This window comes from Ostrea edulis, chromosome 8 (genome assembly GCF_947568905.1).
Source record: "Ostrea edulis chromosome 8, xbOstEdul1.1, whole genome shotgun sequence".
Taxonomy (NCBI): Eukaryota; Metazoa; Mollusca; class Bivalvia; order Ostreida; family Ostreidae; genus Ostrea; species Ostrea edulis.
The window spans coordinates 46,336,591-46,360,482 of record NC_079171.1 but is presented as its reverse complement, the minus strand read 5'-3'; the positions used below and the strand labels follow the sequence as shown (position 1 = coordinate 46,360,482).

The window sequence follows — 23,892 nt, the reverse complement described above, 5'->3', positions numbered from 1 at the left end:
ATATTGATACATAAATATGGGAAGTTACCCATGGTGACGCTGAAAACATCTCGTTTTACATAAAGTTGATTTGTTAGTTTACCGTTAATATGTAATTTCAATGAGATATTAAATGTTATGTAAGAGATCGTTTTCCTGATCACATTAAATTATGACATTATGAACTTTAAAATGATTTAACCCACACGCCTATAACAGTGAGTGAACAATTCTGGAATTGGCGTAAATGAATAGAACCAAACTCAATAAACGTTTACTATAATGACCTTTTTAGAATACCATTTCAATATTTTATTTTGCAGTATGACGTTTCCGTCGATTTGCCTTTTAATTCAATTGTTTGAAAATGGTGAATGTTATGAATCCTACAAAGAAAGAAAAGTCGAGAACAGAGAAACAAAAACAGGATCTATGGACACAGTAGGTATGAGGTCGGGAGCCTAGGAGGAGTAAACATCCCTTGTTGATCGTTTATTCCCATTGTGAACCCTCTAAATGAGAGGTGAATATAACAAACAGTGATCAATTTCATAACTCCTACGAGCAATACAAAATAGATAGTTGGCCAAACACGGACCCCTGGACACACCAGATGTGGGATCAGCTGCCTAGGAGGAGTAAGCATCCCCTTTCGACCGGTCACACCCGCCGTGGGCCCTATATTCTGATCAGGTAAACAGAGTCATCGGTAGTCAAAATCAGTGTGCCAAGAACGGCTTAACAATCGGTATGAAACACGTCAGCCAGCATTTTACCCAATGATAGGTTGTATTAACGACCATATAATTTGCGAAATGCTGACTTCAATGAAGACTGTCAAAACCCCTGTACCATCAACTTGTTTGTCAATAGCTTATCTCAATTTAAAAACTGACTATACGTAGAACATGTATCTTGATTACGTCCACGATGCCACACGCAGTTATTTGTGTACAATAGCAGTACACGATATATGTTTACAGTGAATTTGTTTGAACTGAAAAATATAATATAGGTATAGAAATCCCAAGGAAATTGTATCAATTAGTTACTTGTAATATCTACGTCAAGTAAAGATCAATAAGTATCAGTAAGTGAAAAAGGAACAATGAAAAAAAAAAAAAAAACAACCAAAAAAAAAAAAAAAAAATAAATAAGAACTCTGCAATCGTGTCTCTTTGTTGTTGCTTCGTGTTCGTTTGATGGAATTTGGTTTCGCAGAATACTTTAACGTTTCAGCCTTTACGAATCATCATTTTAGTGCGGGAAACTTTGCTTCCGCTTTGTATGGGTGGATCCCAGGGTTGATTCCATGCGGTTGATTTGTACGGACCGTTCAGATAGGCGTCATGACAGCTGTTATACCACCACCCTCCTCCGGCTCCGTAACCACTTGCACATGAGTGAAGACCGATTGTAGAAAAATTCATGCCCACCACATTGTCAGAACTACTACCGGTATCAACAAGTCTGTCTCCTTTAAAAAGAAACAAAGGTGGCAATGATTCACTACACATTCGCCTTTACCTGTCTCTAGTTTAGATTCCCTGCGCTAGCGTTTCAATAGCATAGAAGTAGCAACACAATGACAAATAAAAATCTGCAAGTGACATTATTTATTTTGACATGACGGATGCAGCGAGTGGAGATTGACTTTCACCACATCTCTTCTATTGAATTTATAGCAATATTACGAGTAGACATACCAATATACCATAGTCTATTGTACGAATTATATAGTGCTACGTTACCATATAATCAAAACATTGATCTGAAATGTTAATTCGGACCAAAAGACGAAAGAAATGATTAACAAAAACATGAAGACAAACTATATACCAATGAAAGTCAACCATAAACCGAGGAAAGTGTTACCTCTGTATGCACTCCGGCGTGTTTACGAAAATCAAATTAAATTCATACCAAGACTCCCAGTTGATGGTTTGCTGAGAAATAGGCGATAGCCATCCGACTCATCCGAGATAGAAAATCGGTCATATTCTTGGTATAAAATGGAGCCGTTGGTTAGGGTAACGGAGAAATAGATACGGGTGTCGTTGCTTTTAGTCAATTGGTGGATGACATTATTACCTTCAAATGGTGATAAGAAATACCACTATACAATAGGAAGGCAAAAAGGAAATTTTGAAATGTTACTCACGAAAAATTTAATGTATCGTTGTTGCATAGAAGTGTGCCAACACCTCATATAATAGGTAATGAGATATAGTATAGCTATCTATTGACATACATAGGTATAGGGGATAGAGGGATCGACATGTAGATAAACGTGTTCTTAATGTAGATTAAAAGAGATTATTTACGCTGTGGGTTAAGTACGTGATTTTCCACGCCCAACATTGCACGTGAGAGGGGGGGGGGGGGGGGTACGCAGTAACATAATATAGTATATATCATATCAAACATATATAACTATGAGCGTGGAGAAAATTAGTGAAAATTCTTCCACATCTAAATCACCATTTTTACAATTTGTTCATGTATGCGAGGTGAAGATAACGAACAGTGATCGATCTCATAACTCCTATAAGCAATTTAAAATAGATAGTTGGGCAAACACGGACCCCTGGACACACCGGAGGTGGGGTCAGGTACCTAGGAGGAGTAAACACCCTCTGTTGACCGGTCACACCCGCCGTGAGCCCTATATTCTGACCAGGTAAACGGAGTTATCTGCAGTCAAAATTAGTGTGCCAAGAACGGCTTAACAATCGATATGAAACACGTCAGATAACATTTAACCCAATGATAGGTATTTGCGAAATCCTGACTTCAATCGAGACTGTTGAGACCTCTGTACCATCAACTTGTTTGTCAGTAGGCTTACATTGTTTAAAAACTGACTTTACCCAGAACAAGCTCTTGCATATCGAATCAGTTGAGATATATACACATCATATGCAGGTGTTAAATGAATAGTGCTACATAACTATGGGAAGTTGACGATGGAGAAGCTGAAATCATCCTGTTTGTCGTACAGTTGAGTTGTCAGTTTGCCGTTAATGTTTACTTTTAATAAAATATCTAAGTATAAAGCAGAAGTGGATGACTCTGTGTTGTCATTTATTTCGAGCTCACAAGGATATATCACATCGACAGAAGAAATGAAAGTTATTATTGTTAATAGACAAAACGTCATCGATATATCAAAATGTTGAATTGAAGGTTACAGCGAGAGATTTTTTCTTCTCATGTAAAAGTTTTTGAATAAATTCTGCTTCATATGAATATAGAAACAGGTCAGCTAACAAAGGAGCACAACTCGTGCCCATGGGAATCCCAACAGACTGTTGGAAGATCTGATCACTAAAGATCACGGAGATATTCTCAATGAGGAACTCTAGTATATTTTTTATTTCAACTTCAGAGTACTCGAGCGTGGAATCAGAGTGGTGTTTAACAAAGTAAGTTTTTGAATGACTGATCACTAGATATGAATATTTCCGTTTTCCGTTTTTGTTGAAGAAGCAACTGTCTATGATATCAAAAAGCATAGTCTTTAATTTATCGTGAAGAATGATGGTGTATAGTGTTGAAAAGTCATATGTTTTAATGTTATTGATTTGGGAAAAACTATGCGTTTTCAAATTTACTAAAAGTTGTCTAGAATTTTTTAGAATCCACATTTGATTAACATCATTTCTGGCATATGTAGCCGCACAGTAAGTTTGAAGTTTTTCCTTCACAGCTGTTAATATTTTCGTGAGGAGCAAAGATAGAACCTTGATAGAGCACTTACTGGATCTAGCAATGTATCTTTGTAAGGTGTTTTATGTAGTTTAGGAACCCCGTATAGGTAGGGTAATTAATATTCAATCGCCTCATTGACTGGTATATTCAATGTGTCTAAAACTGAAGCATGGTTTTGAAGAATTTCATCTTTTGAAAGGGCAGTTAGAGTATAAGTACGATTACAGAAAGTGGAATTAATGCTACATTTTCATATATGAAAATGAAATTCTTACAAAAGATACAAAAACACCTACCTATCCAATGTTCATTAAAAACAGAACCAAATCCCTCTTTATATTCTGTCCAATTTCTGCTGAAGTTCACCGATCCATCATGGCGCGATTGTATTACCTGAAAGATGTGTATGCATAATTTAAGACACTTCCTAGTATGGAATATTGCATCAGATTTATGCAGATAGAGCCTTTCTACTCTTTTCACATACTTCAAAAAGGAGGCTATGGTTGGTAACCAAACTATATGTCAGCATGGGAGTGTCTGCAAATCACTGTTATGTCTCATTATGCATTGGTAATTATAGGATACTTAATTATCACAAGATATTGGGAATTAGGAAATCATGGATCCAAGCTATTATGAAAGACCCTGGCTTACCTTTTACCGTGAGTCATCCTGCTCATTTTGGTAGTACCTGTGCGATTCTAGAATCGGGCAGTTGAAAGTGTTTGATTGACACTATAGCGCTATATATTTTACCTTGTAACCGCTGAGACGAGCGAGGACCCACACATGTAACATCTTACACTACCACTTTAGGCATTTAATCCGCCTATTCATTTAGCGAGGGATATATAAAACAGCGCATTTTTGACGTGATATTAGATGCGCTGTTGTTATTTTACTTTTTGTCAATTAACAACAACACTTACAAATGTATGAGAAAGATTAATTGGAATTTTAAAACAAATAGGGAGCTTTTCAAACTATTTATTTGTTTTAAATTTATAAGGGGTAGTCCATGAAGTATACCGCTGTGACGGCAAGAATTTTCCATAAGCATTACGCGTAATATTTATGATTTTTCCGATGATGAAGAGCAAATCACTTGATTCAAATGTGTAAATATTTTGACGAGCTCGTCGCGACGCGAGCTTCGCTGGCTACGACATTGCTATTTATTCATGCATAGCTCTGATCTTTGGACGAATTTGGCTGCATTTTGGTTTTGTCACTCTAGTTTTCCTTTTAGCTGTTCCAAATTTTTTGTCATTTCGAATTTCCAAATTGTCGGCTTGAGCATCCCCGAAGAGATATTATTTCTCGAAATACGCATCTGGTGCATCATAATTGGTACCGTATAAGATCTACATTCTTGCATTTCAAACAACTATTTGAATGCATTTTGTCAAAATAATAAGATGTGGCTAATGCTGACGCAATACAGTGTAAAGAGGTAATTTGAACAATGTAAATGTATTGTAAAACGAGTCAAGATGTCTACATATGGTATGAATCAATAGGTACTCTGTTGCCAAAGTGATGACTTAATATTCAGTTTGCAATTGTAATTAGATATTTGGAATGGTTTGTCTGTTGCTGGACAATAAAATCCTGATCATCATTTCATTGTCTGTCAGTTATCTCCGTGTATTAAGCAGAAGTATTGTACAATATAAAAGAGAGTTTGAAGTTGCTGGATGATTTCCATGTGTTATATAAGACAAACGCTGGGATAAATGAATCATTAATTACCTTTTTATGCTTTCGCATTATTATTTTTGAATTGTCCTGAATTTAAATATTTTGTGAGAGGAGATAGTAGATAATGGTGAAAATAGAGCTAATAGAACATATACATTGCGGGTGATTTGTTTTACGCTTACATCAATAAGCGATGTTCATATTGAAAAGCAACCAGCTTTGAATTTAATACGACATTTGCTTTTTATCTATGTGTGGATTTAATGCCCCTGGCAGTGAATATGCTTTGTCTGCCGATGTTTACCGTGATACTACCTGGTCGTCCGTTTTCAAGGTCTTACCGAAAAATATGTGGAATTAATTTCTAACATGGAGCGTTCATCTAAAGAACATTTACTACATATGCTATAATCTAGAATGAAAACAACGCCTGCAAAGAGAACGTCATAAACATTACGCTCCTGCAATTCTAGTGACGTCAAAGAGAACATAATATCCATTAGGCAACTGCAATTTTAGTGACGTCAAAGTTGTATCATTGAATATAATTATACATGACGGATGATGATCATATGTGTTGTTGTCTGCAAATAAACTTCAATATAAGGTTTGGTTTAAAAACTGTTACACCACGTTGTAATGTTTCAATGTAGAGAATACTGTATTAGAAACACAGCTATGTTGAGGCTTCCCGGAGTTTGAAATGCGTTCAAATCATACATTGGATTTCGAGGTCAGTTTTTGGTTTTCACTTGTAATTTATATACAGACAAGTTATAGAGAAAATTATATCAGCTATATATTGGCATATCTATTATGATACCACATGACATGATGGATCACGTGACGGTCATTTATAATTGTTTGAGGTGTTTCACATAAATCGCTTCAGCGCAGCTCATTTAACAATTATTTTTAACTTTTTGTTTGATACATGAACTCACCATATCCTTGTGTACCCGAAATGTGTTTGGAAAAATGGTAGTATTACTTACGTACAAAATACACGCATTTCGTGAACAGTTCAACTTACCCACACACTTACCTACACATTTGAGGGTAATCTGTATTCAAAAAAGCCATCACACATTTAACCAAGCAAGATTCGGGTAGAGGACGAAATCCTCTTTCAATTTCCGTAATAAATCTCAAATGAATCCTCATAAATTACCTGCACTACACTCTTTTATAAACACATCATACATTCTACCTCTTATCACTAGTATAAAACAAAGTACATTTCAAAAGTATATTTTTAGAAAGAACTGTAAACACGCTGAATTTCAATCCAGGGTAATTAAACAAACTATTTTAAAATATTCGGGCATATACGATATCAAAATACAATTCAGACATGTGAATTTAGCAATAGCATTCTGACACCTTATAGGCAGTTTGAAATAAGGTCTAAAGTTTTTGACACTCTCCCCGTCATAACAGCTCAAGTTTGCAGTGACTTGACGTCATTTTCCATTACGGCGTCATATATTGGTAGTTAAGAGAAATAAAGGCATAAAGTGCACTGTGATATTTTATAAAGGAATTTTTAACCTACCAGCAAATTCATTTAAATCGTGATAGACAGATAAATAGACTGATTACTTCATTGAGTAGGGAGGCATTTTGATTTATGATTATTCAGACACTATAGACAGTAGTAGTCACTTACTGTCCATCCGCCACCAGAAGTATCCATGTCACAATAGACTTGGACTTGTAGAGAGTTGTCCTCAAAGGGATGTATGGTGTACACACCGGAAGTTGTCATATTTCTTTGGTAGTAATCAAAGCAATCAGTGTCTGTACCCTTCGAAACAATATGTCCTTGAGCTGGAAGTTTGAATAAAATAAACAAATTCAAACGGTACATGTTGATTGGAGGATGCACCGCAGCGCGACACAGCTATCTGGTGTGGATTTAAGGTGACCATACCGGTTATACACTGAATTTGATATACCTTATTAAAACAGGTTTATTCATAAAAGTATGGAATTTTCACATTTGTTTTAAAACCAAGCTATACTGTAATTTATTCAAAATATTTGTTAAAAATAATTGTATATTATTGTGAATCAACAGGAGTACAATCAACGATATATTATCCGTCCGTGAAAAACTAAGATAAAATGGGCTTTTCTGACAACATGATTTCAAGTAGTATCAGGGATCACCAGGGTTTAACATACTTTCTTTGCATCGACGAAAAAAAAACAAACAACAAGACCAACCAGGTACTCTTTATGTAATATTTTCACTAGGCATCATATATATGTGTACCTTGTTTGATGTCCTTGCCCCAACGAGTCGGTCTGCATATCCTGCTAATATGACCTTGACCTTAGACTTTCGGAACCAATAGACATCGTCCTCTTGTCATAAAGTAAATGTGTAACAATTTTGACTATCCCAGCTCAAAAATTCGGTTTCTACACTGACTACAATTTTTTAATAGAATGCATCTTCTTCTCATTACATGATCTAATGTACCAAGTTCCAATATCCTGGAGCTTACGGTCTGGTTTGTATCCTGTTTACAAGGTTTTGATATTAAGTTACACTGAGACTTTGGACTTTGACCAACAAGAGGCATCTCCCTCTCATTATGGGGATAAAATGAATCAAGTTACAATATCCTGAATCTTACGCCTCGGTTTGATTGATTTATTGAGTTGGCTGTTTTCCGCTACACTCAATAATGTTTCAGTTATCTCAAAGCGCCCAATTCCTATTGCTGGAAGATAGAACACAGATACAATGTATCTGGGAAGAAACAACCGACCTTCCGGAAGTAAGCTGGAAAACTTTATCACTTACCGGAGCAAGTGTGATTCGAACCCGCGCCGACCAGAGGTGAGAGGCTGTGATTTTGAACTCGATGCTTTAACCACTCGGCCACAAAGGCCCCTACGGCTCGGTTTGTATCCTACCATCCTGTCAACAAGGGTTTCCTACTAGGCTTCCCTGCTAAGTGATACTATGACCTTGACCTTTGACCTTGAAAAATAGACATATTCCTCTCATCATTGTCATGAAATGTACCAAGTTGTAAAATCCTAAAGCTTATGGTTCGGTATGTGTGCTGCCCACAAGGTCCGGACAGACAGACAGACGGACGGACAAACGGACGACAACCTACCACATTACGTTCTGTCTTTGACGGGTGAATAACAATAGGCATCCTGCACTTGCCAAAAAAGGGTATGAGTACAAACTTTGACAGTCCTAGACTCATCAATGCGGTTTGTATACTGCCTACAAGGTTTTTCTACTAAGGGATGACCTTTGACCTTTGAAATAATAGTCATATTCCTCTCATCACAGTGATCAAATGTACCAAGTTTCAATATCCTGGAGCTTACAGCTCGGTTTGTATCCTGCCCACAAAGGTTTCGTACTAGGTTTTCCCACTAAGTGATACTACAACCTTGACCTTGAAAAATAACAGGTATATTCCTCTCATGGTAATTAAATGTACCAAGTTGTAAAGTCTTCGAGCTTACTGTTCGGTTTGTAACCTGCCCTCAAAGTAAGGACAGACAGATAGACGGACGGAGAGACGGACGACACCATATCATAATAAGACCCGTCTTCCACGGGCGTATATCAATAGGCATTCTTCACTTGGCATGAAGTGTATGTGTACAAGCTTGAACGGTCCTGCCCCTAACAGTTCGTTTTGTGTACTGCTTACAATGTTTTCCTACTAATTGATACTGTAACATTTGACCTTGAAAAATAGCAGGCTTCTTTCTCTCACCATGGTGATGGAATATACTAAGTTTTAATGTACTGAAGCTTACGGTTCGGTTTGTATCCTGCCAACAAGGGTTTCCTATTAGGTTTTCCTACTAAGTGATACTACGACCCTATCCCCTGACCTTGGAAAACAATATACATCTTTCTCTCATCGTGGTGATCAAATATACCAAGTTGTAAAATCATAGAGCTTACAGTTCGGTCTATATCCTATCCACAAGCTCCGGATGGGAAGACGGACGGACAGACCGACGGCGTCATACCATAAAACGTCCCATGTTCAACGGGTGTATAACAATAGGCATCTTCCTCTCATCATGGTGATCAAATGTACAAAGTTGCAGTATTCTGGAGCTTACGGCTCGGTTTGTATCTTGCTTACAAGGGTTTCCTGCTAAGTATTACTATGACGTTAAACTTTGACTTATGACTTTGAAAAACAATAGGCATCTTTATATCACCATGGTGATTAAGTATACTAAGTTACAATATCCTGGACTTAAGGTGCGGTTTGTATCATGTCCACAAGGTACGGACAGATAGACGGAAGGACGGGCGATTCCGTACCATAATACGTCCCGTCTTTGACGGTCGTATAAAAACTAGAGACTTATAAAACTAAAGTAGCATCTCTAAATGAATGCCATATCGCGGCTCGAATATTTCTTTGGTTTTTCTCATAGAATATGCTTTTATAACCATGACCCAAAATGTGTTACTCCAATAGCATAGATATTGATACATGTTTGCATAACACACACATACAGATCTATAGAATTAAACATTCGTTTTGAAGGATTTATCGATGAGTGAACTCTGAATATTTTACTCACAAACTGAATACAAGAGCCAATTACTATTATGTTCAGTATTGAGTAAAATGATATCATTCTACACATCGATAAATTTTTCAAAAAGAGCATTTGTTTCTCATAATTCCAATTCGTTCCCTGTATTATCAGTTTGAAAAATTGGAATAGTTCCCCCACATCATGTAATTTGTATTCAGGCACTTCTGTACACTTAGTGGTATTTTTTTTTATTTATTCATTGATGTGTAAATTCTTGTTTAGATTTATTTTTGTGGAATCAAAACAATTGCAACGAATAACAATGGACTTGTAAGGTATTCCTAGGAAACATGGTGCAGCACGAGGTATTTCCCTCGAAACATGGTACAACACGATGAATTCCATCGCAACCTGCAGCACAGCAACTTTCCCATATCACACAGATGTGTTAAGTCATCTTACATGCAAGGTGAAGATAACGAACAGTGATCAATCTGTATTTTTCTGGAACAATATTATATAAATGAAAAACAAGAAATAGACTAACCGTTTTTCTCAGATGTATAATACTGCCAGTTTCCTCGTGATTGCGTCACATTACCGAATCTACATTCCGAGTACAGACGACACGACTTTGTCAGGGAATTATATCCGTAACATTGACAAAGATCACCAGAACACAGACCGGTGCATGTGATTAACGAAGCAGCATAGTACGTCCCCAGACAATTCATCTCTAAACTGTCGTAAAATTTGGGAAATTCCGTGTAATAATTGTCAACAAAAACGGTATAAGCAATAGAAGACAACAGAGGGACTCTCAAAACATGGAAAGCAACACGGTTATAAAGACGGTACATCGTTGTCTCCAATTCAGATCCCGCACACCAGTACTGCTGTTATGAAAGGAACAAATTTAAATGAATGTTCTATAAGCATTGAATGAAAGTTATCACATCAGTTGTCACACTGTAATAAATTATTCAACAGAATGACATACCCATGAGGATATCTACCACGTCTATCGATGATATTAAATTACTGTTTAGTACAACTATTATGACATCCATTCATTGTATCTGTACACATGCGTTCAATTACAGGCGTTCACTATCTAGTTCATACGATCAAAACTGAAATTTTATCCAATTAAATTCTTTTACAGGATTTAGTCAACATTCATTTAGAACAAAATCAACGTGTCATTTCAGATAGATTTATCTTTAGTAAACTACACTGTTAGCGTAGTGTTTGTGGAGTTCTCTATTTTGTATTCCTTGTAGGAGTTATATGTTTAATTACTGTTCGATATCTACAGGTGTACTATTATTGGTAATAAGCATGTTTTTGGTACTTGACAAATATTATTGTTAAATCACACGACGTATCATTCGTTGGTTGAAGTAAATAATGTTATAATGAAAGGTGAATATAGCAAATAGTGAGCAATGTCATAACCATTATCAGGAAACAAAATAGAGAGCTGGGCAAACGCGGACCCCACGGTTATTCTAAAGGTGGTATCAGGTACCTAGGAGAAGTAAACATCACCTGTCCACCGGTCACACTCACCGTGAGCCTTATATTTCCCGTAGTCAAAATCAGTGTGCCGAATCGACATGAAACAAGTCAGGCAGCATTTGATCCAATGATAGGTTGTATTGGCAAACTTGATCATTATAACAACCATGCAGACCATAGAATTTGTAAAATGCTGCCTTTAAACGACACTGTTGACATCCCTGTTACATCAACTTGTTTATCAGTTGCCTGCCCCGATATTGAAAAAAAAAATGATCATACGTAGAACACGTTCACGCGTATCAAATTACTTGAGAGATATAAACACCACATGCAGGTAATAATGGAACATTACTCCATATATATTGGAAATTGACGATTGATAAGATGAAATCATCCCATTTGTTATAACAATTAGTTGTAGGTTTACCGTTGACACCTATTTTTAATAAAGTATATAAGTAAGAAGCATATGTTGGTGATTCTTGACATTTGTTAGTTTAAATAAACATTGATATCAGAAGTTGCGTCCTTCATTGGTTGAAGTGAAAATTGTGATAATATGAGTTGACGTCTATTGGTTGAAATAATCATTGAGAGCAGGTACTGTGTCGTCATTGGTTAAAATAAACACTGATATCTTGTAATTTGTCGTTCATTAGTTGAAGTAAATGTCGTTTTAAAGTGATTTGACGTTCGTTGGTTGAAACAAACGTTGATATCAGGTGATGTGTCGTTCATTGGTTGAAGTAAACATTGGCATCAGAAGATTTCTCCTGTGTCCTAATATAATCCAGCACATCATCATAGATCATCCGGTATTCATCCTATCATTGGAATACATACGTTAACTCAACAATACGTGCATCATTTAAAGCGTCGCTATACCCAATCCCTCCACCAGGCTCCCCGCTTGATTTCAGATTATAGATTGGCTCCACAATTACAACAGAGCATGTTTCATTATTCATCTATAAAGAAGATAAATATTTTCAGAGATCCAGTTCACACAGTGTAAGGTACGGTTAAATAAGATCAACACTGTTAAGGTCGCTGGGGTCTTCAAAACGTTTGGGAAAAACCAATTGTGAAATCTTGAAATTATCTATTGATGAATATGGAAATGACATAATCTGAAGACTTAGTGGTAAATGTGCTGTATCAGACAATAATTTCTTCGATGTTAATAACCAGACCAAGATTTTGTCAGCATGATAATTTATCAAAAATAATATTTCATAACTTCGATAAACTATATACGGGCATTAACAGAACACTGGTCTACTATGCGAGTAGCGGGTATCAAAATTAATACTATTTCTGGCACATTTTAAACTACACCAAATTTCGTTTTGACACATAGTGGAAAAGTTTTCAATATTAGGAACATTTGAGTTTTCAATGCAAGAAGTAATATGTTTCCGTTGTATTTTTTCTGTACGTGTACTTCACATTTGATATTGATATATCATATTGCAATGACATGGGCTTATCGAATTTAGATACCTTCTTGCACGTAAACAGTCCATATTTGTTGTTAATGTAAAGTGCTGTTGTAAGGCATTTTCGTAATAACACCTTAACTATATTACGAACGAAAATGGATTTAATCACTCGTTTACATCGTTGACGTTGCATGGTGTATAAAGGCATATATGTAGCTTTAAAACATGCTCAATTATGTTTTAACACCACGAAGGTGATTTACCCCATTCCGAACAATATCTACTGTGGTGCACTTAAACTTCGTGATTTCCTCTTGCTTGCAGTGTACGGTGAATGGAGATACACTAAGGGAACAACCCATCCTTGGCAGCCAATTCTTGCTCTGCATTAAATCAAATCATACAGTATTATGTGTGTAGGGTATGGAAACGAAAAGTGAAAGGTTAGAAGTGCACATACTGACGCCACATTGGTGAGGGGATCCATACAAACCACTACTTGGGATTCATGATCTGTAAGCAGGCGCAGAAAGTCAACAGCGTCCTCTGGTGGTGGATAATGTGTTACAATAAATGCCTTGTTGTTGGTGGAAGACTGTCGATACAGAAATCAAGAAGTGGTACACATATAACAACTGCACTTTGTAAATATGGAACTTTTCAACAATTGCGAGATTTGTTATGAAAGATGATGTAGTGAAGCAAACAACAATGAACTTTTAGTGTTGTGTTTTTTGGCTGAAAACAGTACACACCACATCAGTACGATATCATTACCTCATTGGTCATTACCTGGATTTATCTTAAAACTGTTGCAATTTTGAAGAATTGTATTCATCAGTGCATATGTTTCTTACCCACATAGAATTTATTGAGATTGATGATGCTGGTAAGGTTAGAGCTGAAGAAGAAAGAGAAGAAGAAGAAGAAGAAGAAATCGTCGACGACGACGACGACGAAATGATGACGTTGATGATGGAACATGCTTACAGGAAGATTAATTGCATTGATGTAACTGGTACGGTTTGGTACACTGGAGGTTAGGAAGAGACTGTACTTGTCAACTGAAATTAATAAGATGGCACCGATTTCCGAACGAAGCAAACGGAATGACAAATAACTTTAAAATGATGTTACACAAGCAGCTTATTATACAATTATCGATGTAAATAATAACGAAATTCAATCTGAGGAAAAATATAGCACGTGTACTATACACTACCTGGTTTTACAATTCCCTAAAATATAGCTTATGGTGAGAATTTGTTACCATATACATATATAATTGTAACAGAGCTATATTAATGAAAGGGTAATATTTTTACCAACGCGCTCTATAGCCTTACACTTACGTGGTAGGATGGAAGATATTTCATTCCCAGCCTGTAGAGCAAACTTGTAATCAACTTCAGTGTACGATGGCCGCAAACTGAATAAATTCTGAATGTAGGGATTTGTTTAATTTTAGTGAATGAATATATTATTTTGTATGGACATAAAATGTATCTCTACATACACGTTTAATAGAAAACAAATAACCAGCAACCATTAATTGAATATACATGACTGCAAGCATCATACACAAGTAGCGAATCACTTTACTGACCTTGAACTCCTGTCTAAGTTCACTTCCATTAGCCGGTTGATCTTTAGACATCGACTCCAATTTCTTGATATATTCAGTTTTATTTTGCACATGGAATGGTGCTTTAATCATAGCATTGAGTGTCAAGAAAATGGCTTTGTATTGATCCTAAATGTCAAAAGAATATGGTGTAACATCTTTTTGTGAATTAATGATGTTAAAGTCAGTACAAGTATTATCAGGCATTTTGAAAAAAAATTAGCAAGACCATCGGGACGTGTTGACGGCGAGTGGTGTGTTTCAGACCCCGAATAGAAATTTTACGAAATGGAATTGCTATACAGTCCCTGAAACGTTCTACTTTCCCAAACGATGAATGCGCTATCAGCAAGTGATTTGTAACACTGAACGAACGCAGAACTCGAACAGAGCGCAAAGTGAATGGACAGCGAACGCAAGATGAATAATTTATTCGGAAAGTCTTAAATTTGTCCATGCATTGTACCTCCTTCATAAGCGGATGAGTAAAAAAAATATATTTGTATCTAAGTAATTAATCAATTCTGTAGTAACGATATCACCAATCTGCATTTGAAGCATTTTGCAAACAGTTTCCAGAACGGGAAAAGAAAGAAAGACACATGTTATATCATGAGAAACATGATACATATCTAAATGTACAGTGTATATCGCATAGTTAAATATTTGTTTCTTACAGTATATACGTTTATTCGAAGGCTGTTGAATGAAAGGTTTCTTACATGAAGAAAACAGGGGAAAAAATAGTTAGAATACGATGAACTAAATTGCAATGAATGAAAAGAAAAAAATAATTAATGGATAATTTGAGAAGTTCTTTAGCATGTTTAACGGTGAGTATTCATAACTGATTCCATCAACTGTTGAGATATGACGCTTAGTAATGTCATTATTGTTTATTGGTGTATGTAGAGTTGAACTGTATCAATTAATATTATTTCAAACCAGATTATAATTAATGAAAACTACTTGTACACTTCTTTGAATGCAGTTTAATTATGAGTATCAATATTTTAGAAAAGTTTATTTTAATGACTCGCCAAAAGATATGCACATTAATTGTAAGATGCGGCGGGGGGGGGGGGTCCAAGCTTTAAAAAAAATCCTTATTTGCTGACTAAATAATGAAATGAACCAAAATGGAAGTACTGTATGTCCTACAATAAGCAAAATATAATAGAAGTATTGAATGTATCTTTTTCCTGAAATGATAGTACTGCGAGTACAGCTTCATTGCATCGCTTTTGAAAGTGAAAGTGGGATGGGGTTCGATTCAGTAGCAATATTATCACTCCACTGCGGTTCATTACTGCCATAAGAAAGTGGCAGGGTGCGCACCCAAATTTGGATATGAAAATAAAAGGGAGTAGTACATATTCCAATATTACCTTTTGTTGCTATTTCAAGGATTTAAAAATAAATTGTATAAGTTGCAGTACAATGATGCTCTTTGAATTTATGTTATGAATAGCCGACTTCCAACGGTTGTTCTTAAAATATATTTCTGATTGGGATTTTGTGTAAAATGTGTAAACCTAAACAAAGTTGAAGAATTCACCCCCTTAAAAAGAACATCGACATGAATTGAGCTGAACATTTTCAATTTCCTTTCCTTCATTTTTAATGTTTAGAATGCTTAATTAATGCATTTTTAATGTTAAGAAAAATCTAAGTGTCAGCTTTCAAGGTATGTGCGATATGTAGAGCTCGCTATTCTTTGTTATGTAAACAAGGACCGATCCATGTTTTTGTTTACAGAAGCTGAATATACTAGTAAAACTTTCGTTTAAAGCAGTTAATTTAAAATTAAAAATTGAATTCTGAACACAATTTAATAGTTTCTAGTGTTTGACACATCTTATTTTGCTTTAAACTTGCTATTTTCTATTAAGTAATATGTATGTAAACAAAACATGGCACGAGCCTTGTTTACATTACAAAGAATTGTGAGTATTGGATATCGCTTGTAACGCAACAAGTGGTTGACCATAACAAATACTGTAGGTAAGCATATGGTTATGGACTGTGGGACTAATCACCCTTGATCGCCTTATAGAACTTGAAGATATGGTGTTGAATCAAGAGGATATTCTTCTTTCACATCAACTAAGCGCCTCATTAAACTATAATGAAGTACTGAAGCGCGATGACCATGCGGTAACGAGCGGTTTGAGGGAACAAACATTTTTAGAAGAGAACGGAATGTTTTGGTCTGAGAATGCAACGCTTTTGACTGAAAATGGAGTGTTGAATGGTTTGAACAGAACGGTTTGATGTAGGAAAGGGATGGTTCTTATCGAGAACGGAACTGTTCAGATAGTGTAGTGGTACGCATCGAGGTCTGTATTTCTTCTGATTGACCTTGACCTTTTCAAAATGACCTTCCGAGACCTTTGTCCAAAACAGCAATAACTGCTGAAATATCGTTGAGATAAAGGGTGTTTTTCATATGTAAGGTATATGTTCTGAGTGACCCAGACCTTTCCAAAAAAAATTACTTGTTAGAAAGGACCTTTCTGATGAAAAGTTTAGAAGGTATCAGTTCGAACGGACATACACGACAATGGCTATATGCTTTCCAAGAACAAGTGTCGTGGAGTGTAAAAACATTTTAAAAGTCGTAATTCACACAAGGCCGTGTTTGATAATTGAATCCGATACCCCGTGATTGAGTAGTGAACTACTTTAATAGTCCAATAGAAATGAAAAGTTAATAGAACAAATTGCAACAAAATGTATTTTAACGAAATAATGTGACTTGATATATCATATTTAAACTTCAGAAAGGTTATATAAATACATGAATATTAATTAAAATATGGTAATTTTCACATTCGAAAGTGACAACCCGGCACTCCAAACACGACCTAATTGAATTGGCACCTTGCGAAATCACTTACTTTGAAGTGTTGATATGATATTGAATCTATAAAATAAAAAAAAATCCACATTAAATTATATATTATATGAAAGGATGCCCATTTATTTAAAAGTTCAATAACTCGTTTCTTTTCAAGATAAGCATCCTGACAATGTGGTATACGTAGAAATATTCAGCAAATAGAAAATAACTTGGTAACTGTAAATAATGTCCGCCAGACACTAAAGGCAGCTTAAACACATCCGATTTATCAAATTAGAGGACAACATAAGAGGGAAGGTCGTCCAGTCATCGGGATTGCAAGATACATACATGTACTTGCCTTCCATGATTAATGTAGGCAATCCGTCATGCCTTGTTTACCAACACAAACATGACATGTACTTCCTCCATAGCGGAGGTATCAATAAAGTTCATTTAATATTTGGTCTACCAAACGTCAACATTTTACATAATGCACAACTATATTTCAAATGCTGTTTGTATATAGCTATGAAACTTCACATGAAGAACTTCTGTCACAAAGGGATGATCCTTATCTTCTATAGGTAAAGCAGTCGAATGCCAATGTTACATGCAAACTATCTGTTTGTAAAGAAACTTCAAATAAATGTAAATTATAATTGTATGGTTTTTGTTTTCTTTTTCTTTCCTATGTTTTCTATTTCCCTGTTGAGCATCACTGAAGAGACATAATTTGTTGAAATGCGCATCTGGTGGATCAAAATTGGTATCGTATAAGTTTTACATTATGACCCCTGGGTTGAGGCCTCTGCTGGTGGACTGTTATTCCCCAAGGGTTTCTACAGCCCAATACCTAAGTACTTCGTTACTAGCTTGAAAATACGGATGTATATTTAATTGCTGTTATAAAATTTAGAAATTCATTTCAAAATTAAGGATTATCTCCTTCACACATAGCTCTTATCCTTAGACGAATTTGACTCCACTTTTTTGGCACACTGTTTTTCCCTATAATAGCTCTAAAACTTCATATTTATTTCGGATTTCAAATATTTCGGTTGAGCATCACTGAAGAGACATTATTTGTCGAAAAGCGCATCTGCTGCATCAAAATTGGTACCGTATAAGTTTTACATTAATGGTCATTTTCCCTAAAATGAATCATTTATGTCATGGACTTCGGTTTTTTGGACTCTAACATATTCTTATTTATCATTAGAATAAAGGTTGGTTTTGAAAATATCAACAATGGATTATGAATGAAATTCCATAGCTTTCGATGATGTTCAATTCAAACGTGACAATTTGACATTACAGTTATAAACTTTTCCATCCCGATTGTACTAAGTTTTTTAATGTGTCTTATATGATGTGTTGCGTCATCTAAAAATGGTGTAAAACAAATAATTGCAATCAATGTATATGTATAAATTTGACTTCATATTTCCATCGATTGTTGGCATTAATTTATTTTTTAGCCTCAACCTAACAGCTCGTCCTTTAGCATTGTTCCTAAACTTGTACATTTTTAAAGATACATTTAGATATATCGATGACGTTTTGTCTATTAAGAATGATAGCTTTCATTCATATGTCGATTTGATATATCCCTGTGATCTCGAAATAAAGGACACCACAGAGTCGTCCACTTCTGCTTCATACTTAGATATTTTATTGAAAGTAGATATTAACGGCAAACTGACAACTCAACTGTATGACAAACGTCATGATTTCAGCTTCTCCATCGTCAACTTCCCACAGTTATGTAGCAATATTCCATTATCACCTGTATATGGTGTTTATATATCTCAACTGATTCGATATGCAAGAGCTTGTTCTGGGTATAGTCAGTTTTTAAATCGAGGTAAGCTACTGACAAACAAGTTCATGGTACAGGGATTTCAACAGTCTCGATTGAAGTCAGCATTTCGCAAATTCTATGGTCGTTATAACGATCTAGTTCGTCGATATAACCTCGCATTGGGTCAAATGCTGTCTGACGTGTTTCATACCGATTGTTAAGCCGTTCTTGGCACACTGATTTGACTGCGGATAACTCCGTTTACCTGATCAGGGTATGGGGCTCACGGCGGGTGTGACCGGTCAACAGGGGATGCTTACTCCTCCTAGGCACCTGATCCCACCTCTGGTGTGTCCAGGGGTCCATGTTTGCCCAACTATCTATTTTGTATTGCTTGTAGGAGTTATGAAATTGATCACTGTTCGTTATCTTCACTTGCATTAATATACCCAAATACAATAAAGATCAAAGAGTTTTAATTCAAACATATATTTTGATTGGATTTTCAAATTTTCAATTAATCTTTCATCAACGAATGGTGTTTCAGCCTTTAAAAAAACACAGTTTCCCCTTCCGTATTATTCATTTAAACTTCTAAAAATATGTTGAAGTATGCATTAATATTTCTAAATACCATACCAAATCAATTAGTTTCAATTTCCTATTTTCAATTGGGTTTTTTTTACCAATAAATAGTGTTAAGCCAAAAATAACAATCTTTCGTTCAATATTTTTTCCTAAGCTTGTTATACGTGTTATATGATAGATTAATATATTTAAATTTGATTGATCACTGTTCGTTATGTTTGCCTTTCATAGTGATAAACATTTGTTGAAATATAAATTTTAATTTGATTTTTGAGTTTTCAAATACTTTTCTTTAATAAATGGTGTTTTAGGCTCAAAATAGCAGCTTTCCTATCAATATCTTTTTTTCTAAAGTTAGCATAAGTGTTAGAGGATGCATTAATAAATCCAAATATATAAATAAAAAAGTCGAATTGGAATATATTTTGATTAATTTCCATTTTCAATGATTTTGCATCAATAAATAGCGTTTTAACATCAAAATAACAGCCATCTCCTCTCTCTCTATATATATATCTTTCTAAACTTCCCACATGTGTTTACAAGTACATCACATTAACAGGAAATGAAAGAAAAAACACACGCCTTTAGTTGCAATTACTTCTCATTTCAAGAAAATTTCTCTATCTCTAGTAGAGTAAAATTATATTTGAAGAGTAAATGAAGACAACCAAATATTTCTTAGCCTTTCAATATTTTCTTGATCCCCCCCCCCCCCAGTATGCTTGTATTTCATAGTGATTTCAATAGAGGCTCGACAGAATTAATATATTTTTGTTTTTATTTGTTTTTTGCTTAGTCAGCTTAGTCAGGTATTTAATTCCTATACACTATGCACTATATGTGTATAAGGTCATTTAACAATGCACCCGGTCCGTCACGTAAAGACAAACCTCGAAACATAAATCACACGGACACCATCGGTATATTTGGAGCTATTTTTTGTGACATTGAGTAATTAAAAATTATATCACAGGGTATATAAAGTACAACACAAAACACAAATAAGAAGTAACAAGTAAGCATTGCACACAACATAATGATTCCGCATGCTTTAAAATCGATATTATTTCTTCAAACGTACATACTTTCGTATCCCTACCTTAAGACGTGAATTTAAAACGAAATGTAAACCCCTTCATTCTAGTGCATCAGGAACTAGGAAGTTTATTTAGGTACGGCTGATAACACAAAGGTCATTTTATCAATCGGAAGAGATGGCTCGATAAAACATTACATTTGCAAGGGTAAATGTTATTAAGATCATTAGACACTGCTTGGTATGTGTAGGACGAAAATAATTCAATATTTAAAGAAGGGCAGACATGAATGGTTTTTGGGGTAAATTAGTATTTACTATCCATATATTTGGGCGTTACTTTTTCTCCATCAAAATACATGTACTTGATTGATTTCAATTGTGTTATATTTTGTTCTAACTTGCCCCGAACAGCTTTACATTACGCAGTATACACGTCAATGAGGTGTCGAGTTCAAGATTTTATTGAACTTTAGATGGGTTCCACATGTGTATAAGGACATGTTCTGTACACGTTGTGATATTTTACAAGTTATAACAAAGCTAATAAAATTATGTGCACATGTCATAACATGTATAGTATACCAGATATATACTAAATATAAACATAAAGTTAATCTGATTTTATCGCATAAAGCAGGGCAATACGATATCATCTGACGGGAATTCGAGTACATAACAGTATAAATATGGACGTTGTGCTGAACTATCAGGAAACAGAAGTAAATGCGAGATCTAAAGGTACGGCAAGATATAATCCGGCGTGTTTTATAAATTGTAATTCGATTTACGTTGGCCAATATACTATATGTTGAGGATAATGATAAAGTATTTCCTTTTGTATTATTGTAGATATTTGTCTGAAGATAAGACACATACGGTCACGTATCATAAATGAATTCACAAAATGGACGTCTTAGTATTTTCGATAACAATAATCTTAGATAAAAAATAGTTTTACTTACTCACCACCACATGTGATCTCATAAAACGTCCGGTATGAAACTCCTATGACTTACTTTTTTGTGGAATACAATTACGAATGTCGTCTGATTAACGACTTTTCACATCACGGAAAAGAAATGCCGACAGAGCAGGAAAAACATAATTCCACGGATGTCAAATACGAGTTAATGCAGTTACAAATAAAGGAGTAATAGGAATACAAACAAGTTTACTATCCTTAACATGTAAAACCAATACGGTACCAATTTTGATGCACCAGATACGCATTTCGGCAAATCGTGTCTCTTCAGTAATGCTCAACCGAAATGCTTGAAATCCGAAATAAATATGAAGTTTTAGAGCTATTATAGGGAAAAACAGTGTGTCATAAAAGTGGAGTCAAATTCGTCCAAGTATAGGAGCTATATGTGAGGGAGATAATTCTTAATTTTGAAGTGAATTTCTAAATTTTGAAACAGCAATTAAATATACATCCGTATTTTCAAGCTAGTAACGAAGTACTTAGATACTGGGCTGTAGAGACCCTCGGGGACTAACAATCCACCAGCAGAGGCCTCGACCCAAGGGTCATAATGTAAAACTAATTCGGTACCAATTTTGATCCACCAGATGCGCATTTCGACAAACCATGTCTCTTCAGTGATGCTCAACCGAAATTTTTGAAATCCGAAATAACAATGAAGTTTTAGAGCTAGTATAGGGAAAAACAGTGTGCCAAAAAAGTGGAGTCAAATTCGTCTAAGGATATGAGCTATGTGTGAGGGAGATAATCCTTAATTTTGGACATCTGATTTATCAAATTTTACAGAAAACGAACAATTTTATGAGATTGAAAGGGATGTGAATTTTAGCGCTTATGGAGTGAAAAGTTGTAAGGTATAAAGACAATGAAATAATTGTAATGTAAATTACACTGACTAGAGTTGACAAGACTAGAGACATTTCCTTTTATAGAAATAAATCACCCGTACTCTCAGTAGAATATCCTGTTATTTCCCATATTAGCTCTTTATGTCACAATGTTAAAAAAAACTAACTGGTCAACTTGTTCACAAGCGAAACACGTTCCCCCTGTGGACCGGTTACACAGGGTGTTAGCCCTCTGTTTTGATCAGGTAAGTAAAGTAATTAATATGCGTAAAGATCAGCAGGCAATAAAAGCCCCGACAATTGGTATGGAATGCACCAGGCAGCATTCTACCTAATAACACATGTTGTATTTGCAAATTAGATTGCTATAACGACCATAACATTTTCGAAATGTTGACTTTAAACGATAGTGTTGAAACATCAGTTTATTTGTCAGTAGTCTGTCTATATTTGGGTCCGTGTTTGCCCTACTACTAAAAAGTTGTTATTGATGTTGTTTAACTTTGCTAAATAAAGACTCCGGAACCCCATTGTCGTTTACTTGATCAACGTATAGGACTCACGGCAGCTGTGACCGGTCAACAGGAGATGTTCTCTCCTCTCAGGCACCCAATCTTACCTCAGGTGTATCCAAGGGCCTATATTTACCTTGTATTATTTTGTGAGATTCATAAAAATAGTCATTGTTATCTTCCTTTTTGCATTTCTACATTTGCGTTTTGATCGATGTGAATAATGAATACCATGTCCTTTGATTTCTGTTTTATCAATAGTCAAAGAGTAAATTATGTCTCAGCTTTTATAACATAATTTTGATATATCTACGGCACATACTGACACACATGTATATGCATGCAAATGTTGGTTTTTTTTTCTTTTATATTATCTAAACAGAGTACTATAAGATATGTGCATGTCCCTATTTATTTTATCCGCACAGGTAAATCAGTGACGTGAAGTGAAACATAGCAGAATCCATCCTCTTACATAGTATGCCAAATCTATTATAGATAAAATAGAATAATAAGACGTATGAATAGAAAAATGTAATGGATAAATAGAGAAATATAGCGGGCACTGAAAATTGTAATTAGTAATTATTTGAGAATTCTTGTCAGCTTTAAATCATTGCATCCTTGTATTTCATTCAGCTAGCGCTATGCACTCCAGAAGTGTTGTTAATAATTTAAAAATTCAAAGTTATTTTATATCGCCTAGCTATAAGTACGATACTATTTTGAATAACAATGG

The 23,892-nt window shown here is 35.2% G+C and overlaps 2 protein-coding genes across 4 annotated transcripts; both read right to left on the bottom strand.

Annotated features, from left to right (window-relative positions):
* Nucleotides 1-404: 404 nt before the first annotated feature.
* On the bottom strand, nucleotides 405-10,852 carry LOC125661366 (fibrinogen-like protein A). The gene is made up of 5 exons (XM_048893358.2): nucleotides 10,490-10,852; nucleotides 7,064-7,224; nucleotides 3,987-4,083; nucleotides 1,903-2,070; nucleotides 405-1,456 (listed from the first exon to the last, which is right to left on the bottom strand). The coding sequence occupies exons 1-5, from the start codon at nucleotides 10,800-10,802 to the stop codon at nucleotides 1,215-1,217; spliced, it is 981 nt and encodes a 326-aa protein (XP_048749315.2). The 5' UTR covers nucleotides 10,803-10,852; the 3' UTR covers nucleotides 405-1,214.
* A 1,036-nt stretch (nucleotides 10,853-11,888) lies between these two features.
* Nucleotides 11,889-20,926, bottom strand: LOC130049114 (receptor-type tyrosine-protein phosphatase U-like). 3 transcript variants are annotated; one of them, XM_056146323.1, is made up of 8 exons: nucleotides 20,869-20,926; nucleotides 17,433-17,458; nucleotides 14,515-14,661; nucleotides 14,261-14,348; nucleotides 13,899-13,972; nucleotides 13,369-13,503; nucleotides 13,172-13,291; nucleotides 11,889-12,434 (listed from the first exon to the last, which is right to left on the bottom strand). In XM_056146323.1, exons 3-8 carry the CDS (start codon nucleotides 14,623-14,625, stop codon nucleotides 12,294-12,296), a joined length of 669 nt encoding a protein of 222 aa, XP_056002298.1. In that variant the 5' UTR covers nucleotides 14,626-14,661; nucleotides 17,433-17,458; nucleotides 20,869-20,926; the 3' UTR covers nucleotides 11,889-12,293. The 3 variants fall into 3 exon arrangements, with proteins under 3 accessions (XP_056002298.1, XP_056002299.1, XP_056002300.1); XM_056146324.1 differs by lacking the exon at nucleotides 13,899-13,972; XM_056146325.1 differs by lacking the exon at nucleotides 13,899-13,972 and having other exon boundaries at nucleotides 20,855-20,921.
* Nucleotides 20,927-23,892: the final 2,966 nt, after the last annotated feature.

Coding starts and splice junctions, on each gene's coding strand:
- LOC130049114 (XM_056146323.1), bottom strand. CDS start 14,625: ATGATTAAAGCACCATTCCATGTGCAAAATAAAACTGAATATATCAAG. Junction 14,349..14,514: donor AACTTAGACAGGAGTTCAAG/GTCAGTAAAGTG, acceptor CCCTACATTCAG/AATTTATTCAGTTTGCGGCC. Junction 12,435..13,171: donor TAGATATTGTTCGGAATGGG/GTAAATCACCTT, acceptor TCTTCTTTATAG/ATGAATAATGAAACATGCTC.
- LOC125661366 (XM_048893358.2), bottom strand. CDS start 10,802: ATGTACCGTCTTTATAACCGTGTTGCTTTCCATGTTTTGAGAGTCCCT. Junction 4,084..7,063: donor CTTCTGGTGGCGGATGGACA/GTAAGTGACTAC, acceptor CACATCTTTCAG/GTAATACAATCGCGCCATGA. Junction 1,457..1,902: donor ACCATCAACTGGGAGTCTTG/GTATGAATTTAA, acceptor TTCTTTTTAAAG/GAGACAGACTTGTTGATACC.